Genomic DNA, 18,407 nt, shown 5'->3' with positions numbered 1-18,407 from the left:
AGGGAGCTGGATTACAAGTGGAGCAGCAGGGACTCAAAGCGACATCCATATGGGCACGTGCACCTACTACACCACAGTGGGCATTTCATTGCAAGAGACAGGAGTGGAGCAAGTGTAGTGGCACAGAGAGCTAAGCTGTTGCCTGCAACCCCAGATCCAGCTACCTGCTTATGAATATGAGAAGGCAGCAGCAGATGGCCCAAGTATCTGTGGGAGACCCGAATGACCGAGCTCCAGGCTCCTGGCTGTGGTCTGAACCAGCGGATGGGAGAGATCTCTCCTCCACCCTCTGCCTTCAAATAAATAAATTAAAAAAAAAAAAAAAAAAGAATCAAGGTTTCTATAGCATGTGGCTGAGGCAGTTATCAGCAAAGAAAGGTCACTCCCTCCTAGCTCAGATACTGCCCTTTTTATAAAAGCTTTTTATAGTCCGCTCTTTTAAGAGAGTAACTTTGCTCTTAATTAAGAATTCTAATTTTAAAATGAGCTCTGACCTCTTTCCAGAATTATGCTCGTACTTTGACTGTGTTTCATGCGTAGAAATGAAATTCCTTTACTGTCTGTCAATTCTGTTTTCTCCCACGATTGGTACTTCATTGAAATCCTAAAGTTGTTTTCCTGCTCGAATATTGATAAAAGACCTCTGGGAAGTTTGGTCAAGATGGTGAGCAGTGCCGCCACGTGAGACCCTCGTGGCTCGGGGCTGTGTGGTTCCAGCATGGGTAGGGCTGGGGTTAGGAGTGCGGGAAAGCAAAGGGGCCATCACGTGTGCCCTAGAATCGGGAGAGTTAGGCAGGTGGGAGGTCGGCTCTCTGGCAGAAGCTGATCTAGGGTCTTCTGGAGCCTGCATGCTTAGGGCGGTTGAAGGGATGGTCTTCCCTGGGACCCAGCAACAGGGCTAAGAAGCCCACTCAGGTACACGAGGAGATGGGCTGCAAACCCCGGGGAACAATGCGAGTGCTCATCGGCAGGAGATTGAGTGAATAAGTGAACTGGAATACATGTGACGGTACGAATAAAACTCAGTATCTTAAAAAGAAGACACTGCTGTATGCTTTGACACCATTTATTATTATTCTCATTTTAGAACAATTCTCATTCTCTAGTTCTCTCCCTAAATGCCCTCAACAGCTAGAGCTGGGCCACGCCAAAGCTGGGAGCCAGCAACTCAGACCAGGTCCCCCAGCCATGTGACAGGGACCCACATACTTCAGCTGTCACCTACTGCCTCCCAGGGCACATTAGCAGGAAACTGGAATTGGGAGTGGAGCCGGGTGTTGAACCTAGGAACTCCAATGTGGGATCTGCGTGTCCCAACTGGCGTCTTAGCCGCGAGGCCAAACACCCATCCTCAATACCTGTTACTGAAGACTTGAAACAAAGAAAGCAATATTTTTGTGTTCTGTGGTTACAAGAACATAGTATAAGTATAATGAAAGGCAAAGAATGATTCGACAGAGGGGTGACCTCTGGCAATGGAAGTCAGATGGAAAATCTGGAAGAAATTCACAAGGAATGTTCATGATTTCTCTGATGTCGTCTTTTTTGTTTTGGGGTTTTTTTTTTTTTTTTTTTTTTTTTTTTTTTGACAGGCAGAGTGGACAGTGAGAGAGAGAGAAAGACAGAGAGAAAGGTCTTCCTTTGCCGTTGGTTCACCCTCCAATGGCCGCCGCGGCTGGCGCACTGTGGCTGGCGCACCGCGCTGATCCGAAGCCAGGAGCCAGGTGCTTCTCCTGGTCTCCCATGCAGGTGCAGGGCCCAAGCACTTGGGCCATCCTCCACTGCACTCCCAGGCCACAGCAGAGAGCTGGCCTGGAAGAGGGGCAACCGGGACAGAATCCAGCGCCCCGACCGGGACTAGAACCCGGTGTGCCAGCGCCGCAGGCGGAGGATTAGCCTATTGAGCCGTGGCACCGGCCCCAGTGTCGTCTTAAAATGTGTGGTGGATATGTGCCTTGTACGATATTAATATATTTTTAAAAAATTTTGAACATTTTCAATATTTTTGGCCGGAATATTTTATAACTTTAAAATCTGTTTTTAAATGAAGAAGAAACTCCCCTCATCGGTTTGGACGGTAGTTATCAACCAAATTTTTCTGAGGCTGGTTAGCTGGACGTTTTGTTGTTCCCCCTACCTCTGCCCTGGTTGGTTTTATCCAGACCATTTTCTCATCCCGTAGAATAAGCACCAGTGGGAAAATATGAGACGACCAAAGCCCCAGGCTGACCTGCTCCTTAGTTTGCTACTTGAGAGGGTAACAAAGTTGTGCACTGAAGGATAGCATCGCTTGTGAGCATTTTGCTGTTAGTTACAAAGCCAATCACCCAAGTGACTGTGACAAACTTGTATTCTGGTTAAATCCATAAGAAACTCCTGTCAAACCAAAGGGGCGGTGAGAGGAGTGATCGCCCTAAACACTCCTGTGGGAACTTTACCCCGGACCCCCTGACCCCTAAAGAAATGATTTTGATGTCTTGTTCTGAAATCAGTGTTTGCTTTGTGTTAACAGCATGGCCGGACCCCTCTGCACCTTGCTGCCAATAAGGGCCATCTCTCTGTGGTCCAGATCTTGCTGAAGGCTGGCTGTGACCTCGATGTCCAGGATGATGTGAGTAGAAGCTGTCGTTCTCCCAAGGGAGGGCTTGGTGGGAAAGCTTGTCTGCCTGGACATCCACAGTACAATGAATTAGCAGCTGTGGGGGGAGGGTCAAGAATGTGCTGCTAGCACTTTTTTTCTTTTTTTTTTTTTTTTTTAGCATTAGCTGGATCCTCACAGTCTTAACAACTTCCTCCTGAAGACTTGCTCTGGGCCTGTTGTCAGTAGCAAGTCAGGTTTTGGGGGTAAGGGTGATTCTAGCCCATGTTTCATGCCCTATCTGTTAGCATTCAAGTGCAGAGGCTTACAGGGCATTTTGCCTGTGTCCTGCCCCAGTACAAAGGAGCACACGGACACCCCCAGTGATTGTGGGCAAGGCCTGCTGGATATGTGAGGTGTTAACCAAATTCAACCTTGAGGCAAAGATGGGGCTTAAAAATGATTTCTTTCCTTTTCTCACCTGGATTTCTCTTAGTGTCCTTGTAGTTGAAAAGGACCTATTCAATAAGATAAGAAGACATGGATCTCCTGGAATCCAGGAAAAAGGCACCCAGAAGGGGTTTACTCTGCTTCTGCGCTAGTACGGACACATGGCTGCCAACCAACTCAGCCTTGCTTCTGCTCATTGAAACTGGAGAAGGACTGTCACTCCCCTAGGGTCAGGTGTCCACTCCTGTGTCAAAGCACAGTGGCCAGGGTGGGGTCCGTAGTACATAGGGTTGCCCCATTGGATGGGTTCTCTAGGAAGGGATCATAGAAATTGTCTTCCAATGAGCTGTTAGGAAAAGATCCTAGGATCATGTGATTGAAACTATTTTCAGAATCTATTTCAACTGTCACATGTGTGATAGGATGTAAGAAGTAAGAAATGTTGTAAGGCGCAGACCCCCCGGGAGTCTGGACTTCCGTGTTCTCTTCCAGATTCACCCTTGAGAGCTGAGATTATCGAGCGCTTTTCAAATGTCAGACTCTCAGGTGTGCTGGGGTGTGATTTACCAGACTGCTTGGCGAGCGCAATGACCAGTGGGAAGGACAGCACTTGCCAAGATGTCACTGAACACGGCATTGTCTTTTACGTGGGCAGAAGGCCATCAGTGTGTTTCATAAATCTCCAGTTATCTCTGGAGTCTGTTGGGTCATCAGAATGATTGTTTTCCAAAGATGCTGATGTAGCTTTAAGCAGTTGTTTTTACCTTGGGTCAGAGTAGTTTTTCATTTTTTCTGCACTGTAGCCATCAGAGCTTTCCTGATCATCTCACTAGATGACAGGAGGGGAAATACAGAAAATAGTTTCTGACACTGAAAAAGTAGGACATTGAGTTGCTGGCTCAAAGGTATTGGGGTGCCTCTGGTCTTCTCTGTGCATGGTGAAAGTCCTTACCTACCTCAGTGGCCAGGCCACGGAGCCAGACATGCTGGCCAATCCAACTTAGCACCATGACCCTGAGTCCTGAGCTCTGAGTGTCACCGTGTTCTCCCGCACACAACCCATCCTAACATCCTGGAACTGCTGCTGTTTCTCTCAGGCAAGGTAGAAAGCAAAACAGACCCAGTTCTCATAAGGTAGCCAGGGTGAGACGTGTCAGCCCAAGGAAAGCTGGATCCACCTTCAGACAGGAGCCACCCCTTTTCATTCACTGGGATTATTCTCTGGCATTTTCCCCCCTTGCTCTGGACACATGATGCATATCGCTTGCTCCATAAACCTTAAACAAAACAAGTACGGCAACAAAATGCATTGTGAAAACAGCTGGGAGAGGAGAGGGCAGAACTTGACTAGTTCTGAAGTTGTGCACCTGCCAGTGTGATCCATGCCTGTCTTCTGTGTGATTGTTGTGCCCATTGATGAATCGCCTTGAAATACATCTAAGTTTGAGGATGAAAATTCTGTGTGTGTTCTTTAAAGTAACTGGGAGATGAATTATTAGGAAACTTCTGGAATGATTTTTTTCTATCTTGGATGGTGGGTAGAAACAAAAAGTTAATGTTGTGAAGAATTTACTGCTCGCTTCATATTCTACAGATACTGATCTTGATGGCATGGTAAAGACTGAGAATTAGTGGAAGAATGACCTCCAGTGGCTTGGAGTGGGATTATTATGAAATCCAACCTGCGGAAACCAGTTCTTTAGAATATGCAACTCCAGGAGCAAATTCTCTCTTGCTTCCCACCAATCCTGTCCACTCTGAGTGGAGCTATGATGCCATCTTTGATTGGTCCATGAGCAATCACACGGCCCCAACCTCAGAAATAGTCCAGGACCCTGTGGCCACAGTAAAAGGCATGAAGGAAGAAAAAAATAAGAAAAACCAGAGAAGAAAGGCTAGGAAGAACCCTAGAAGATCAGAGGGAGAAGACGAGGTCAGCAACTTGCTTTACGCACACTCTGTCTTGAGCTTCCTTGCAGCATGTCTGCCTGTGCACCTGCAGGGGTATTCCCCACCCTTGCATGACTGGGCTCTCTTCCGTGAACTTGGCTTTGAAATCTGCCAATGCTGTACTCACTCTTTTTCACTATGTGGGAGAGAAAACTAAAAAGTATTTCAAAGACTTGGACCTCAGGGGTCAGAAAGCTCTTAAAATTCCTAAATAAAAAAAATACCACCAATGTCTCAGAAAAGCCGAGAGCTGGCAGTTCGTGTACTTTTGCAAATGGGTCAATGTGTTCCAGACCAAAGTTCCAACCTGCAAGGTTGCCAGCTTTTCATTTTCAGCTGCAACATTTTCCCCTCTGCTTCCTTATATTAATTATTCATCAGATACTGCTTGGGCACTGAGAGTGGCCAAAGAAGTGTGCTAAGCTTGACAATGCCATAAACAGGCAGTATAAACCCACAGAGGCACCTGGTCTATTTGAGGCCCTCCTAAGCTTAATTGGCTGTGCAGGTTGGCAGAGGACTTGATAATCTGAATTCTGGCCCAACTATGCTTACTCAAATTGGCTGGTTTTCCCAGGCTAGATTTATCAATAAAATGAGAGAATGAGATATCATAGCATTAGACACACAGTAGGGGATCAGTAAATATTCACTGAACAAATATTAGCAAATGCTGCTGAAAGCACTGTACTTTTCCCAACATTTTTCTTTCAAAGTTTTAGAATGTCATGATTGATTTAGATCGTATAGAAATAAGCATTATGTCAAAGGTGCTGCTTGGATCTGTTGGTATATATTTGAGGGCACATCTTATTCTCTGTCGTGTTTCCAGAAGGAAGTGTTTCAACAGTGAATTTTAATCTTCTAGAAGCAAAGGGTCGATTCATTAGGTAACTGACCCTGCTTCAGCTGAGGGTGTCTCCATGAGAAATTGTTTGTGTTGTGTTCTAAGGCAGAGTAGCTCCGAGATGATAACCAAGGCAGTCTTTGTTTAGGTGTTCGGTGTCTCTCAGAGCCTTTAAGTTCTCACTGCAGTAGCTTGAGAGCGGCTGGTTTCTAAGAGCCAGAGGAAATGGATCACCCAGCCCAGGACCGTTCCAGCGAGCGTAAGCAACACTAGCAGTCCAACTGAGGACAGCCCCCAGTGTAGGGGGCGAGGTGGCAGAGGAAGCTGAATTTGGCCTTCATAGCAGTGCTTATCTGACCAAGGAAGCCAGGAGAGGAGTTGTGGCCTGGAGTCAGGCAGTGCGGCTATGGGGTCCCCGCAGAGAAAGAGACCGCTGTGCCCACTGGCTTAGGACAACCTGTCTTCTCACTGCAGCGTTGCTCGAGTCGGTAGAGCTCCTCCACTGGCCCTGATCACCCCTCGGAGAGTTTACTCTGAAGAACTGACCTGAGAGTTGGATCTAGCTGCTTGCACTGAGCAGGGGTTTCACAGAGGAGAGGGGAGGCACGCTCGTAGGTTGCTGATGGCTGCAAGTCATAAATAATGGTTCCGCGCTGGCTCCAAAGCGGCCGGCACTCGTGATTCAGTGGGCAGCGTGTGAACTACGAGGAGACTTTTGCCCTAAACCCTAACCAGGCACGCCCTGCATGTGATAATCTGTTCGCCAAGAGTGGCTGGTGTGACCCACGTGCTCAGAGTTTGTCGCTCACGTGTCACACACAGCACAGGCAGTGGTTAAGGTTCTTCTGATCGGTCCGAGGAGTGCTAGGGAACGGCTGCGGGCTGTGGGAGTCTCGAAAGCGCCGAGCAGTTGGAAATCTGGCCATGCTGGTGCTGTCTTCAATGAGCGGGCTGTCGTCTCCCCAGTCTTGTTCAGAACAGAGCGCCGTCTTCCTCAGCGCGTCGGCGATTGTACATGTGCTGGAGATCCCTCTTAGAAGCACCCATCCCCAGCCTGATGGGGACCTAAGAAGTCTTAGAAGTTCTTCTAGGCCGGCGCCGCAGCTCACTAGGCTAATCCTCCACCTAGCGGCGCCGGCACACCGGGTTCTAGTCCCGGTCGGGGTGCCGGATTCTGTCCTGGTTGCCCCTCTTCCAGGCCAGCTCTCTGCTGTGGCCCGGGAGTGCAGTGGAGGATGGCCCAGGTGCTTGGGCCCTGCACCCCATGGGAGACCAGGAGAAGTACCTGGCTTCTGCCATCGGATCAGCGCGGTGCGCCGGCCGCGGCGGCCATTGTAGGGTGAACCAACGGCAAAGGAAGACCTTTCTCTCTGTCTCTCTCTCTCTCACTGTCCACTCTTCCTGTTTAAAAAAAAAAAAGTTCTTAAAGTTTTAAAAAGTTAAAACGTAAGCTCTATCTTATACAATTGCTTCTGTGGGCAAGTAGATCTTATCTAGAAATATGAGGGCATATCAAAAAGTTCCTGGAAAATATAATTCAAAAAATAAGTTTATTTTGGCACAAAAGATTTTTGAAATCCATGCATAGTTTTTTTTAATATGCATTTTCTGTCAACTAACTTTTTTTAAACATGAGCTTTGCTTTTTTTTTTTAATTTTCATTTTATTTGAGTGACAGAAAAACAGAGATCTTCCATCCACTGGTTCACTGCCCAAATGCCTGTAACAGCCAGGGCTGGGGCAGGCAGAAGCCAGGAACGCCAGGTGTACCCCCTTGGTGACAGGTACCCAGCATTTGAGTCATCCATTACCTGCTGCCTCTCGGGAGGTGCACTGGCAGGAAGATGGGGTTCAACGAGGCAATCCCACGTAAGGACTTACTGCTGTGCCAGATGCACCCCCACTACCACCACTGTGAACATTTTGAAGATCCCTCGTATTCCTTAAATGGACACATGCATCCACTGACCCCGTGACCACGTTCCTCTCTGACTGCCTGGCTCACAGACAGGGTCCTCTTTGAATAAGGGGTCTGAGAAAATGGGGAGAAGAAAGCCCGTGTAAGCCTGGTTTCTAATGGGAACGAGCGTCTAGGAGCCGAGGGGAGGGGTAGGGAGTGACGACAGTGGGTGAAATCGTGGTCACAGACTGCGTACCCTGAGCACACCACTGCACATCACCTTAAATTCCACACATCCTTCCTGACGCTCAGTTATGCATTAAATATACAGGGTTGGAACATAGGAAGAAGTATGGAGGAGAAAACAAGAATCACCTGCCCTTATGAATTTTTAAAGGGAGACTCTTTAAATTCTGTTTTTCAGGACTGACTTATTTTACTTATTTGAAAAGCACAGAGAGGGAAATAATCATCCTTTTGCTTGTTCACATCTCAAACGGCCACGATGGCCAAGGCTAAACGAGGCTGAAGCCAGGAGCCTGGAACGACATCCAGGTCTCCTACGTAGGCAGCATCTTCTGCTGCCGTCACAGGCCCAGTAGTGGGAAGGGAGGTGGAAAGCACAGCTGGGACTCGACCCTGCACTCCCGATATGGGATGCGGGTGTCCCAGGTGGTAACTTAACCTGCTGTGCCGCAAAACTGGGCCCTTGACTTTTTATTTTTTTAAGATTTTTATCATTTATTTTATTTGAGAGGTAGAGTTACAGACAGTGAGAGGGGGAGACAGAAAGGTCTTCCTTCCATTGGTTTACTCCCCAAATGGCTGCAATGGCCAGAGCTGCGCCAATCCAAAGCCAGGAGCCAGGTGCTTCTTCCAGGTCTCCCACATGGGTGCAGGGGCCCAAGAACTTGGGCCATCCTCCACTGCCTTCCCAGACCATAGCAGAGAGCTGGATCGGAAGTGGAGCAGCTGGGACTAGAACCAGTGCCCACATGGGATGCTGGCACCGCAGGCGGGGGATTAACCTACTGCACCACAATGCAGGCCCCCCTCAACTTTTTAAATTTAAAACAAATTTGGATTTTAACTAGCATTGAGTGTTTCACTGCTATAATAAAATGCACGTAACACTTTACATTCCCGTTGCTGTGCCATCACCATCACCATCACCATCACCGTCACCCATCTCCAGAGCTGTTTCCCATAAATGCCTTTCATATGTACTGGTATTTATTGACGTTTCCTCAGGTTGTTTACAGGCAATATTGAATCCCTCTTTAAAGAATTCTCTCCGTCGTCTGTCTCGTACTAGTCCCTCTTTCCACCACCAGGAAGGTTCCAGAGGGTGCCCCTTGCACCTGCTGTGCTCTGCCCAGAAATGGCATTTACACAAAACTCTGAGGAGGGAAGGGAGGGACCTGGAGGGATCGTGGAGCCCCTTGTTATACAGGTGAAGATCCCGAGGTCCCACAAGGTAGCAGGTTCCTCCCAGAGCCATGGGCAACCCAGGTGTCCCAACTCCATTGCCCTGTGCCCAGTGCTTTCCAAAATTGTCACATGGTTCACGCATCTCCCTTTCAGGCCTGGACTTCAGGCTCAACCTGATTTGCCCCAACTCGCCTTCCTGGGACTGTGTCAGAGATCAAGTGTGCTTCTGGAGACTTCAGAACTCTCTCCTTACAGTCTTGACCTTCTTACCTCCGGGGGTGTTTTGTCCTCCTCTGTGCTGCAATTAGGGGAAAGAATCAAGTTGCCTTTGGCGCCTGAAGGAGGAAAAAAAAACAGTCTGCAATCCAAGGAATCTGATCCTGGGAGAAAAGGGGTGAAAATGCAGAATGAATCAGGGAGGGCGGTATGAGGAGGCTCCTTCGAGGTCTGCAGGGATAGGCTGCGCTCAGATGAGGCAGAGCCAAGCCCTCCATTGCTCTTGGCTAGTACAAGTCAGTGAACAAATGCCACACCTGTCATCAGATCCTGGGTGCCACCAAGTGGCAGAGCTGCAGAGTGAATCCTCTGCCAGCCGGGAGCCCGAGGACTCGGGATTCGTTACGACTCCAGGCAGCTACCGGTTTACACAGCCCGGCTCCCACACCTGCTCTTCTCACACCCGACAGCCACATCCCTGGGATGGCAGGGGAGGGCCTGACCCTCATTCGGACATCAGTCTGGGCTGAGACCTGTTCTTGCTGTTGGCTTAAGGACCTCTGTAGGTATGTGAGGAAGGGGGCTGTGCCAAGCATGTCATCTAACAAGCCACAAAACCTGGTAGCCAAGCCCTTCCGTGGGGAACCAGCGTGTTCTGTGTGGGGACCTCGACTTGTGTCTGGGTGCAGGAGCGTCCTGGGGAGAGCTGACCACTGTCCCTACCTCTGTGTCGCTTTGCAGGGGGACCAGACTGCCTTGCACCGGGCCACAGTGGTGGGGAACACGGAGATCATCGCGGCGCTCATCCAGGAGGGCTGTGCCCTGGACAGGCAGGACAAGGTGAGGCAGGGCGCAGGCGGCGTGGGGCCTGTCGAGCACTCGAGATAGTGTCCTTCTTAGGTCTTAGCGTTCATGATTCAACATGACAGAGTGCTAGCACCCCAGCCAGTTTTCTGTTTTGCTTTCCCCTGCGCTGTGGCACCAATAACAAGCGCACAAATCTAAATAAGGGGAAAAAATCTTAAAAATGATGACCCATGGAGGGCCCGGATGTGGGAGCAGGGGAAAAGGATGTGAATTTAATTTGCTTTTTATTTTTTGGATAAGTGAGCAAAATTGATTTCTTTATGTTGGAAGGAAGAAAATAAGTGAAACTAATTCTTTAAGAAATCTTAATAGCATACTATGTGTTGCCCCAATGTTTTTAAATTATTGGACAATCTTAAAACGTGGAACTTGACAATTAAGGGCCTCGCAGCCTCTGCTTGTCTCGGTAACCTTTGTGTTCAAGGTAATATACACAAAAAGCAGAGGTGCTCACCTGGCTGCTTGTGACTTTTATTGCCTGTTCACACCTGTGCAGCCCCGATGGAAAAGCACCCAGCGCCCTCACCCTGTGACCCGAGGGCCCCTCCTCCCCTCTCCGTTTGCTGTCACTCCGCCTGGCCAGGGCACATACTGACCAGCTCTGTGCCTTGGGGATCCTAGACTCCCCCTGTGTGTGTCAGCAGTAGTAAGCCTGGCCTCTTTTGTGCATATTTCCAGAAACTTCCAGGGGCAACAGTGTGGAACCCAGACAGAGTAGGCGAATGCGCCTGCAGCGCCCTGGGTGACTGCCCTGTGCGCTGGTCTGGAACAGCATGGGGAGGGCGTCTCCACTGTCCGCGTGGTGCTCCCTCTCCCTGGGATGGCTTCCTCCCCATCGCACTCCACTCACCGTACTTAGTGATGCTTCTTGCTTCTTTTGTAGTGGGTTAAGCAAATCTGAGCTGTGTTAATTGGTTTTTGTTTGAAAACTGCTTGTTGAGGACATTTGATTTTTACAATCACTGCTTCCTCAGAGCCTGCTCATTTGTTGGGGGTTCGGAGACCTTTGGATTGAGTTGGATGAGATTAAACTTGGATTAAAAAAAAAATTGGGGGACAGGGATCCACCTGCCAGGCACTGGCACTCTTGAAGCTGGATTCTGGCTCTGCTAGGTCCTCCCTGGTGCTGGGGGCAGAGCTGGGGAGGAATGGGCAAGGTGCCCTCCTGTGTTGCTTCCCCTGCATGGGCCCTGGAGCCTTCCTCAACCCGTCTCTTAAGAAAAGCTTGAGGCCTGGTGCCGAAGGCAGCCACCGGGTGGTATGAGCTCACGTGGCTTCTCCGGCTCTTGTGGTTCTTCCCATGTGAGTAGAGATTTGGCACTCAAGCTGTTCCGTCGGGGCTCAGATGAGGAACCCCCATTGAGAAAGGCCCTGGGGAATGCCCTAGAAACTCACCGTGACGTGTTGATGACCATGCGAACAAGTAGGTGTTGAGTGATTGCCTTGTCCCCCTGTGTGTCCCTTAGGACGGGAACACGGCCCTGCACGAAGCGTCCTGGCATGGTTTCAGCCAGTCTGCCAAGCTGCTCATTCAAGCAGGAGCCAACGTACTGGCCAAGAACAAGGTGAGGCCCAGGGTGTGCTCGAACTTGCTCACAGGTGGGGGAGGGGGACTTGCTCCCCAGGGTGGGGGTGGGGGAACACCTTCTGTGAACAGTGCCACAGCTCAGAGCGGCACGGGGGGCCTGGCGTGGTCAGCCCCACCCGCTGGTCCGTGTGCCAAGAAGGGAGAAGCACGCTGATACTCCAGGTCAGTAGCGCTGGGGCCCTGCTGGTGGGACAAGCCCCTGCCTCCTGCCCCCATCATTTGGACACTATTAAAACAGCAGTAGTTATTAACACAGCTATTACCATTGCTATTAATACAGCAATTGAGAACTGGCATTTTGAAAATATCAGCAAAGGAGTTTAAAATGCTGATACCCGGTGTTAGCCAGAGTGCGTGAAGGGAGCTCACTCAGACACTGCTGGAAGAAGCGTGAGGGCAACCACCTCTGGGCGGCAGTCGGGCAAAGCAGAGCGAGAGCCTTAAAATTGGCGCTGGCCTCTTACCCACCATTACCCTCTTGAGACCGTGTTCTCAGAAACCAGTAAGCCTGGTGGTCAGATCCTATCCACAACGGTTACTGCGAGAGAGGAGGAGGAAGATGGAGGGCGACTTAAAATGATCACTCATTCACGTTATAGGATATAGTTAATATTAAAATCATTGTTTTTGTGGAGATGTTGTGGCACAGCAGGTAGTCACCACTTGGGATGCCTGCACCCCATATCAGAGTGCCTGGTTCAAGTCCTGGATATCCTGCTTCCAATCCAGTTTCTTGCTAATGCATATCCTGGAGACAGCAGGTGATGGCCCAAGTACTTGAGTCCCTGCCCACCATGTGGAGACCTGGATGGAGTTCCTGGCCCAACCCTGACTGTTGTGGGTGTTTGGAGAACAATCCAGTGGATGGACGGTGTGTCTGTCTGTCTGTCTCTCTCTCTCTTTCACTGCCTTTCAAAATAATAAATAAGGATTTTGAAAATACTGTTCTCAATTTTCTAAGGAACATGACAAAGGGGTACAAAATCATATATTTTCCATGTCCTAATACTTAATTTACTCTTTTAAAATTTAGTCCTTTTTCAAAAAATGTATTTATTTATTTATTTGAAAGGCAGAGTTACAGAGAGAGAGAAAAGGAGAGACACAGCTCTTCCATCTGCTGGTCCACTCCCCAAATGGCCGCAGCAGCAAGGTCTGAGCCAGACCAAAGCCAGGAACCAGGAGCTTCTTCCGGGTCTCCCAGGTGGGTCCAGGAAAACCCAAGCACTTGGGCCATCTTCTGCTGCTTTCCCAGGTGATTAGCAAGAAGCTGGATTGGAAGTGGAGCAGCTGGGACTTGAACTGGTGCCCATAAGGGATGCCAGCAATGCAGATGGTGGCTTAACCCACTGCGCCACAGCACCGGCCCCTCCACTACTTAATTTATATACATGAGCATGCTTCAAAAAGTTTGTGGAAAAAATGGAATTTAAAACATTAATTTTGGTGCAAAAACAATTTGAAACCCATTTATAGTTTTTAAATTTTCATTTTATGAAAATTATGAAAGGCAGAGAGCTAGAGACCAAGAGATCTTCCACACTGGTTCATCCCCAGGTGCCCACAACAGCCAGAGCCAGGCTGAAGCCAGGAGCCAGGAACTCAATCCAAGTCTCCCACAAGGGTGTCAGGGGCCCAACAACTTGAGTCATCACCTGTTGTTTCACCCAAGGTTCACATTAGCAAGAAGCTGGATTAGAAGCAGAGCCAGGGGGCCGGTGCTGTGGCACAGCAGGTTAAAGCCCTGGCCTGAAGCACCAGCTTCCCATATGGGCGCCGGTTCTAGTCCTGGCAGCTCCATTTCCGATCCAGCTCTCTGCTGTGGCCTGGGAAAGCAGTAGAAGATGGCCCAAGTCCTTGGGCCCCTGCACCCACATGGGAGACCCGGAAGAAGCTCCTGGCTCCTGGCTTCGGATCGGCGCTGTTCCTGCTGCCGGCTGTTGCAGCCAATTGGGGAGTGAACCATCGGATGGAAGACCTCTCTCTCCCCCTGCCTCTCCTGTCTCTGTGTAACTCTGACTCTCCTGTAAAAAATAAATCCTTAAAAAAAACGAACAAACAAACAAAAAACAAAAAAGCAGCAGCAGCAGCAGAGCCAGGACACAAACCCATGCACTCTGGTATGAAATACAAGTATCCCAAGCAGTAGCTTAATTGCCATGTCATATTTTCTTACTGGCAGAATAAAATTGGTGTGACATAGTTCTAGAACCTTCTTCAGACTCCCTGTGTTTCCCTTGTTGATTCTGCATGTCTTTAATGACTGCCATGAAGCCAGCACCTTTGACAGGACTGACTTCATGTGCAGTCAGGACTTTACCAAGCCAAGCACCATCCCTTGCACAGGGAGTGGAGAGTCCAGAACAGGGATCCTCTGTTCTTGAGGACGGAGCTAGCGGTGGTTCTCCAGCTGGCTGCCCAGAGGACTCTCCTAGGCAACGTGAAACAAAAAACGGGGAGAACCAAACGTAACCACAGAATCCCTGACAACCAGGCTTAAGGGGGACTGTCCCTATTTGCCCTAGATGGCAGGATTCCCCAGAATGTGGGACTTCCGTGCTAACCCTGGGACAGCCCCAGCCTCCCCACCTTGCTAAGTCAGTCCCAGTCCCTCCAAGGTTTGCAGGTGTGCACTGCTAATTTTTTTTTTTTTTTTAGATTTATTTATTTGAAAGGCAGAGTTAGAGAAGGAGATACAGAGACATCTTCCATCTGCTGTTTCAGTCCCCACATGGCCACAACACCAAGGTCTGGGCAAGACTTGAGCCAGGAGCTTCTTCTGAGAATCTCAGGCACATTAGCAGGGAGCTGTATCAGAAGTGGAGCAGCTGAGACTCGAACCAGTGCCAGCGCCACAGGTGCTACAGTTCCTGTGCCATGCACTGCTATTAAAAAAAAAAAAAGTTTATTTGGAAGGCAGAGTTACAGAGAGACAGAGGCAGAGACAGAAAAGTTTTCCATCCACTGGTTCACTCCCCAAATGACTGAAGCAGCCAGAGCTGTGCTGATCCAAAGCCAGGAGCATCTTCCAGGTCTCCCATGCAGATGCAGGGGCCCAAGCACTTGGGCCATCCTCTACTGCTATCCCAGGCCATAGCAGAGAGCTGGACTGGAAGTGGAGCAGCTGGGACTCGAACTGGCATCCATATGGGATACCAGCGCCACAGGCAGAGTCTTAGCTCGCTACACCACAGAGCCAGCCCCTGACCAGCTATTGTTACAAAGCTCCTTCAGGCCTTCATCCTGCAGAGCGAGCATTGACAACACTGAGCTCTCGAGACCCTCAGGCCTGTACTTCTCAGTTCCAGGAGAGGACAGTCACTGACGACAACCCCCAACCCCCACCCTGCTGGTCAGAGCCCAGGTTATGAGGGGAGGTGACTGAGCAGCTGGCATCCAGTCTGCTTTTGTTGATTTTTGTTTGCTCAGTCCTAGTCTCGCACCCTAGGTGGACAGCCGGAGGGCTCTACCAGGCCACTCTGCAGGCCTCCAGCTCCGGAGCGGAGCTCGGAGCAGACAAACCCTGAGCTCAGGCACTTAGCCTGCTGAGCGCACCCAGGCCCTCTGAGGCCACGCCAGACCCCCACTCCTGCTTTTCTCGTTCCTCTTCTGGAGGTTCGGAGCAGCCTGGTGGGCCCTGCCCCCACCCCCCAGGCAAAGATCTGTCATGCGGTTCCTTCTGCCAGACTGCAACCCCGCTCCGTGGGCCAGCTGTGCTATGCTGTGCTGTGCTGTGCTATGCTATAGGCTCCGTCCCCGGTCTCAGTCTGCGGGCCAAGTGGTGGACAACACCTGTATCTCGCCTCTTGTTCTTTTTTATTTTAAAAATAGTATAACTATTACACAAAAGTAAAAAGAGCTCAAGGAACACACATAGATTTGACAATTTTTAACATTTTACCATATTATTTCACATGTAAATTCTATAGACATACCTACACATACAGTTTTCTTTTTTATTTTTAAATGTTTTTATTTTATTTTTTAAGGTTTATTTATTTATTTGAGAGGTATAGTTAAAACAGCAAGAGAGAAAGAAAGAAAGGTCTTCCATCCACTGGTCCACTCCCCAAGTGGCCATAACAACCAGAGCTGGGCTGATCCGAAGCCAGGAGCTTCTTCAACATGGATGCAGGGGCCTAAGCACCTGGGCCATCCTCCACTGCTTTCCCAGGCACATCAGCAGAGAGCTGGATGGGAAGTGGAGCAATCAGGACTCGAACCAGCACCCATGTGGGATGCCAGCACTGCAGGCAGAGACTTAATCTACTACACCACAGTGCTGCCCCCATAGTATTTTTCTTAAAAGCAGGGATAATGCTATCACATGTGGAGTTCATGATAAAGATCATAAAGTAAAGAAGGGTATATTATTATAGATGGTATAATTCAGTGAAGACAACATTTATAATATCTATATAGCAAATATGACATCCACACATTTTTCATACTCTTTTAATTTCCTCATATGACAGAAAACATGGAATTTATTTTTCTTTGGCTTATTTAACTCAGTTACATTCATTTTTTTGCTGACATCAGGATTTCATTCTTTTTTTTTTATGGCTAAGTAAATGTTCCATCACATATATATATATACTACATTTTCTTTATCCATCTGTGACATCTAGGTTGATTCCAAATCTTAGCTATTGTGAACTGAGCTGCAATAAATATGGAAATGCAACATGTCTTCCATATACTGGCTTCATATCTTTTGGATATATTCCCAGAAGTGGGATGGCTAGGTGATATGGTACATCTATTTTTAGTTTTTAGGGGAATCTTCATACTGTTTTTCGTAATGGTTATACCAATGTGCACTCCTACCAACAGTATATTAGGATCCCCTTTTTCCCATATGCCTGCCAGCATTTGTTGTTTTTCGACTTTGGGATAATAATCATTCTAACTCGAGTGGAATGATTTCTGGTTGTGATTTTACTGTGCATCTGCCTGATAGCTGGTGATAATGAACATTTTTCATGTTTTTCTTAGCCATTTTTTTTAAAGATTTATTTATTTTTATGGGGCCAGCACTGTGGCATAGTGGATAAAGCTGCTGCCTGCAGTGCCAGCATCCCATATGGGCACTGGTTCAAGTCCTGGCTGCTCCACTTTTGATCCAGCTCTCCGCTATGGCCTGGGAAAGCAGTAGAAGATGGCCCAAGTCCTTGGGCCCCTGCACCCATGTGGGAAGACCTGGAGGAAACACCTGGCTCCTGGCTTTGGATGGGCACAGTTCCTGCTGTTGCAGCCAACTGGGGAGTGAACCAGCAGATAGAATACCTCTCTCTCTCTCTCTCTCTCTCTCTCTCTCTCTCTCTCTCTCTCTCTGCTTCTCCTTCTCTAACTCTGCCTTTCAAATAAATAAATATTAAAAAAAAAAAAAAAACACTTGCAGGCAGCAGCTTTTACCAGCTATGCCACAGTGCCGGCCCCTATTTGTATTTTTTGAAAAGATTTATTTATTTATTTTGAAAGTTTGAGCTGCAGAGAGAGAGAAATGTCTTCTGTCTGCTGGTTCACTCCCCAATTGGCCACAACAGCAGGAACTGCGCCCATTCAAAGCCAGGAGCCAGGAGTTTCCTCCAGGTCTTCCCATGTGGGTGCAGGAGCCCAAGCACTTGGGCCATCTTCTGCTTTTCCAGGCCATAGCAAGAGCTGGATCGGAAGAGGCACAGCTGGGACTAGAACCGGCGCCCATATGGGATCCCGGCACTGCAGGCGGTGGCTTTAATCCGCTGCACCACAGCACGGGCCCCCGCTTTTGCATTTTTTACTCTACTGTGGGTGGAGTTTATACAGCCACAGCTCTAGTCCATATTGGACAGGAAGCCGTCTCTGAGAGGAGTTGAGCGCATCCCATGCGCACAACATTTTCAGGGCTTCCAAAAAAAAAGCTTTCCAAGATGCTCCGCGTCCATCATCACCACCTCGGGACAGAACGGGTCCAGCCCGGCTCTCCAGGAAAGCGGTCCGAGCGGCGTGTTCGCAGGGCCTCACGCGGTGGCTTTCAGCTGGTGAGTGGCAGAGCCAGGCCTTGGGACCAGGGCTTTATGACAGAGGACTCTGAAGCACCCCCCTGGAAGCAGCCATCGGGAGACAGAGAACAGGAGCCCCTGAGCGAGGTGACTTTGCCCCTGAGCGAGTCTGGACCCCCGCGCGCGCATGCGGCTCTAACGCGGCCTCCCCTCTCTGCTTCTCCGGCAGGCGGGGAACACGGCGCTGCACCTGGCCTGCCAGAATTGCCACTGCCAGAGCACACGCGTCCTCCTGCTGGGCGGCTCCCGCGCCGACCTCAAGAACAACGTGGGTGACCGAGCTGGCCCTCGCGTGTGCCCCGCGCGCCGCCTGGGACAGCAACCCCAAAGCGCCCTAGCGTATCGCCGCGTGGAGAGTAACACAGGGGAAGCGCTGGGGACTGTCTCTAAAGTATTCGTGTCTTGCCACATTTCCTTACGGGGTGCCGGAGGGGCATGAGGAGGAGGAGAACCACGTGGAAATAGCTGCTTTCCTCCCAGCCTCCTCCCTCTGATCTTCAGCTTAGTTTGGTTTATCGTTTGTCCCGGCGTGTGTG

At 49.4% G+C, this 18,407-nt stretch overlaps 1 protein-coding gene across 5 annotated transcripts in view; it reads left to right on the top strand.

The window, feature by feature from the left end:
- The window catches only part of ANKRD6 (ankyrin repeat domain 6), a 201,637-nt gene that overhangs the window by 159,839 nt on the left and 23,391 nt on the right, over positions 1-18,407 (top strand). For 3 of the 5 annotated variants that reach the window (XM_008263208.4, XM_070073782.1, XM_051855462.2), the window contains 4 exons: positions 2,513-2,611; positions 10,114-10,212; positions 11,706-11,804; positions 18,041-18,139. In XM_008263208.4, the coding sequence (XP_008261430.2) occupies positions 2,513-2,611; positions 10,114-10,212; positions 11,706-11,804; positions 18,041-18,139 (396 nt within the window). Of the gene's footprint in view, positions 1-2,512; positions 2,612-4,622; positions 4,962-10,113; positions 10,213-11,705; positions 11,805-18,040; positions 18,140-18,407 lie in introns of all 5 variants that reach the window. The other 2 variants (XM_070073781.1, XM_008263206.4) reach the window with 1 other exon arrangement.

The sequence above is a fragment of the Oryctolagus cuniculus genome, chromosome 5, assembly GCF_964237555.1.
Source record: "Oryctolagus cuniculus chromosome 5, mOryCun1.1, whole genome shotgun sequence".
NCBI classification, from domain to species: domain Eukaryota; kingdom Metazoa; phylum Chordata; class Mammalia; order Lagomorpha; family Leporidae; genus Oryctolagus; species Oryctolagus cuniculus.
This window is presented reverse-complemented; position numbering and strand designations above follow the sequence as displayed.